Raw genomic sequence first — 4,113 nt, forward strand, 5'->3', positions numbered from 1 at the left:
AAAGTATCAGACTGAACTCATTCAGACTGCGAATACCATCTGCACTCCCGGTAAGGGGATCTTGGCTGCTGATGAGTCCACTGGTACCATCAAGAAGCGTTTCGATGCTGCTGGTATTGAGAACACTGAGGAGCATCGTGCTGCCTACAGGTCTCTTCTTTTTACTGCACCTGATGCTGGCAAGTACATATCTGGCTCCATTCTATTCGAGGAGACTCTTTTCCAGAAGAATGCTGAAGGTATCCCGATGGTCGACTTGCTTAAGAAGCAGGGTATTATTCCCGGCATCAAGGTCGATAAGGGACTTGTCCAGCTCGCTGGTACCGATGGTGAGACTGCCACTCAGGGACTTGATGGTCTTGCTGAGCGTTGCCAGAAGTATTACGAACAGGGTGCTCGCTTCGCCAAGTGGAGAGCTGTTCTGAAGATTGACGAAGCCAAGCAGATGCCTTCTCAGCTCTCCATCGAGGAGACTGCGCACACTCTTGCTCGTTACGCGACTATCTGCCAGGCCAACGGTCTTGTTCCTATCGTCGAGCCCGAGATATTGACGGACGGTGCTCACACCATTGAGACATCTGCTTACGTCACTGAAAGGGTTCTATCCGCTGTGTTCAAGGCTCTTAACGATCAGCATGTTCTTCTCGAGGGTTGTCTCCTCAAGCCTAACATGGTTACTGCGGGCGCCGACTGCCCTGTGCGCCCTACTGCTCAGAAGATCGCTGAATTGACTGTCCGCACTCTTGCTCGTACTGTCCCTCCGGCTCTTGCAGGAGTTGCCTTCCTTTCTGGTGGTCAGAGCGAGGAGGAGGCTTCAGTTAATCTGTCCGCTATGAACCAACTCCCCACGGATCGTCGCCCATGGGCTCTCACTTTCTCCTACGGTCGTGCTCTCCAAGCCAGTGCCATCAAGACTTGGTCTGGTAAGGAGGAGAACACCAGGGCTGCCCAGGAAGCTTTCCTCGTGCGTGCCAAGGCTAACTCTGAAGCCCAGCTCGGAAAGTATCTGGGTTCTGGTGACGAGTCTGCTAAGGAGTCCTTGTATGTGAAAAACTATGTTTACTAAGCTCCTGTTCGACGATCATTATTTCCTCCTACAGTGATGAACGATTGTAACTATACTAAGTTACTAGAGTAAGCGTGATTCGCAAAACATGTTGAGATGTGGTGTTAAGAGTGGAGTGGAGATATGTCATATAATTGCTAACTAGGCCTAGTCGGACGGACTGGCGAGCTCTGAATCGGAAATTTCGATTCGGTATCTCCGACCTAGGTTCGAGCTTCCATTCCAGGCTGTACGATGCAATACATCCGACGTTTGATGATCGCTTACCGTGTCGCTTACGCAACACGATATAGGCAACAGATATGCGTTGACCAATGGCAGCGCCATCACTTAGTTGGAGAAAGCCGCATGGAGAGTCGCGCAGGTCAACGCCGACTTGTGCATGATCTCCACCGTGATCTGAGAGGATGGGCTGAAAATAAAGTTCACAGGCGCAGGTTGGAGCAAAACTATTAACGAGGAAAGTCCGAGGAAGCATGAGGGACATTTACTGAGCGTCGCAACAGCCAATGTAAGAGCCGGGGAGCTCAGCTTGGAGCCCGCATACTCTTGCAGTCTGGAGTTTGGCGATGCCCTCGCGTGAAAAGTTCTCATCGACTTCACCAATACGCTTGTAAATACACGATCGACATATTGCATGACTGGGTGCGAATCTAGCCTGGTTAGCCTAACTACAGTGACCTACAATCTAACAGTTCCTCGCTATACCGAGAAAGTGGACCGATAACTTGGGAACTGCTTCACAAGACGTACCTTTAAAGTAGGAATCCCTAACGGCCCTTTGCCTCCTAAGTCATAAGGAGACTTCCCTTCCTTGTGAGGATCTTACGCTCTCTGAGTTGTAGGACCAGTATCTCTGAAAAATGGTCCGACGTTGGAACGCTCACCACCCGAGATGAGTATTACTGTGACGCAGACAGTCAGTCACAGCGCTCAGTTAACAACCAGGTCGCAACACCATGACATGAGGTATCAAAAGGGTCGGGCTCCTTGGGACTGGCCAAGAAGATTTGCGAAACGAAACGCGAATATGTATCGCTTCGCGCACATTATATATCGCTCGCCCCTTGCATGCACGCATTGCTCATGCATGTGCTGCCACCCGCTGAACTTCCTGCTATGATAAGTTTCCGCCAGCGACTGCTCGCAATGAGTTCCTGTCGGGGTTGACATATGGCATGTATTTGAGCCTTGATTGTCGGTGTCTATGGTCTTATTACGAGTCACCTAACAGGTCCCCGTTTTTACCCCACCATGAGGTTACCCATCGCAATTTTTGCCTACGTTGTCAGCTTAGTCCTCGGTGCCAAAGAGGAGGAGAAGGTCTCCGGCCCAGTTGTCGGTATCGATCTCGGTACCACCTACTCATGCGTCGGCATCTACAAGAACGGCCGTGTCGAGATCATCCCCAACGATCAGGGAAATCGAATTACCCCTTCTTACGTCGCCTTTACTGATGAGGAACGTCTCGTTGGAGAAGCCGCAAAGAACTACGTCGCCATTGACCCGCAAAATACCGTGTTTGATGTCAAGCGACTCATCGGTCGTCGCTATTCTGATAAGACCGTTCAACGCGATAAGAAACTGTTGCCTTTCAACATCATCGAAAAGGGCGGCAAGCCTATGATTGAGATCGCCGTCAAGGGCCAGAAGAAGGCTCTCACTCCTGAGGAGATCTCCGCCATGGTGCTGACGAAGATGAAGGAAGTTGCTGAGAATTACCTCGGTACTGAAGTGAAGAATGCAGTGATCACAGTCCCGGCCTACTTCAACGATGGTCAGCGTCAAGCTACTAAAGATGCCGGCACCATTGCTGGTCTCAATGTCATGAGAATTATCAACGAGCCCACAGCTGCTGCCATCGCATATGGGCTTGACAAGAAGTCTGAGAAGAACATCCTTGTGTATGATCTTGGCGGCGGTACCTTCGATGTCTCCCTGTTGACCATTGATAATGGTGTGTTTGAAGTCGTCGCCACTTCTGGTGATACTCACTTGGGTGGTGAGGATTTCGATCAGCGTGTCATGGACCATTTCATCAAGATCTTCCTTAAGAAGCATAAGAAGGACCTCCGCTCCGACAAACGATCTCTAGCCAAACTCCGCAGGGAAGTAGAAAAGGCGAAGAGAGCTTTGTCGTCTACTCACCAAGCTCGTATCGAGATCGAAGGCATCATGGACGGTATTGATTTCTCAGAGACCCTCTCCAGAGCGCGCTTTGAAGAACTGAACGCTGATCTGTTCAAGAATACTCTCACTCCGGTGAAGACAGTCTTGGACGATTCTGGCTTGAGCAAGAGTCAAATAGATGAGGTTGTGCTAGTCGGTGGTTCCACTCGAATTCCCAAGATTCAGTCTCTGATTAAAGACTTCTTCGGTGGAAAGGAGCCCAACCGTGGTATCAACCCTGACGAGGCCGTGGCCTATGGTGCTGCCGTGCAGGGTGGTATCTTGAAGGGTGAGGGCGGCCAAGATCTTCTATTGTTGGATGTCACTCCTCTATCCCTCGGTATCGAGACTGTCGGAGGCGTTATGACGAAGATCATCAACCGTAACACTGTCATCCCCACGAAGAAGTCCCAGGTCTTCTCGACCTATCAGGACAACCAACCCGCCGTTAACATTCGGGTCTTCGAGGGAGAGCGTCCTATGACCAAGGACAATCACGAACTGGGAAACTTCGAGCTCTCTGGCATTCCTCCTGCCCCCAGGGGTCAACCTCAGATCGAGGTCACTTTTGAGATCGATGCTAATGGCATCATGAATGTTCAAGCTGTTGATAAGGGAACCGGTAAAAAAGAGCATGTCACCATCACTAACGATAAGGGCCGTTTGTCCGAGGACCAGATTGAGCAGATGATTCGTGATGCCGAGAAGTACGCTGATGAGGATAAGAAGACTAAGGAGAGGCTCGACGCGAAGAACGCCTATGATAACTACCTACACTCGATGCGCAGTGCCATCGAGGGCAGTGGTGGCCAACCTGGTCTCGGTGAGAAGATGGACGAGGAGGAGAAGGAGCAAGTCCTTGAGGCTGTCAAGGACGG

The 4,113-nt window shown here is 50.7% G+C and overlaps 2 protein-coding genes across 2 annotated transcripts in view; both read left to right on the plus strand.

The window, feature by feature from the left end:
* The window catches only part of Pmar_PMAR028029 (fructose-1,6-bisphosphate aldolase, putative), a gene marked incomplete at both ends in the record, with an annotated part of 1,369 nt that extends 303 nt beyond the window's left edge, over positions 1-1,066 (plus strand). Inside the window, one exon of the mRNA XM_002766603.1 lies at positions 11-1,066. Within this exon, the coding sequence (XP_002766649.1) occupies positions 11-1,066 (1,056 nt within the window). The remainder of the gene's footprint in view (positions 1-10) is intronic.
* Positions 1,067-2,320: 1,254 nt separating this feature from the next.
* On the plus strand, positions 2,321-4,090 carry Pmar_PMAR028030 (heat shock protein,, putative; the record flags this gene model as incomplete). Its single annotated transcript, XM_002766604.1, has 1 exon — positions 2,321-4,090. A coding segment is annotated over one exon (1,770 nt), but the record flags the coding sequence as incomplete, so codon positions are not given.
* Between the last annotated feature and the right edge of the window lie 23 nt (positions 4,091-4,113).

Source organism: Perkinsus marinus, assembly GCF_000006405.1.
Source record: "Perkinsus marinus ATCC 50983 genomic scaffold scf_1104296972422, whole genome shotgun sequence".
Lineage (NCBI taxonomy): Eukaryota > Perkinsozoa > Perkinsida > Perkinsidae > Perkinsus > Perkinsus marinus.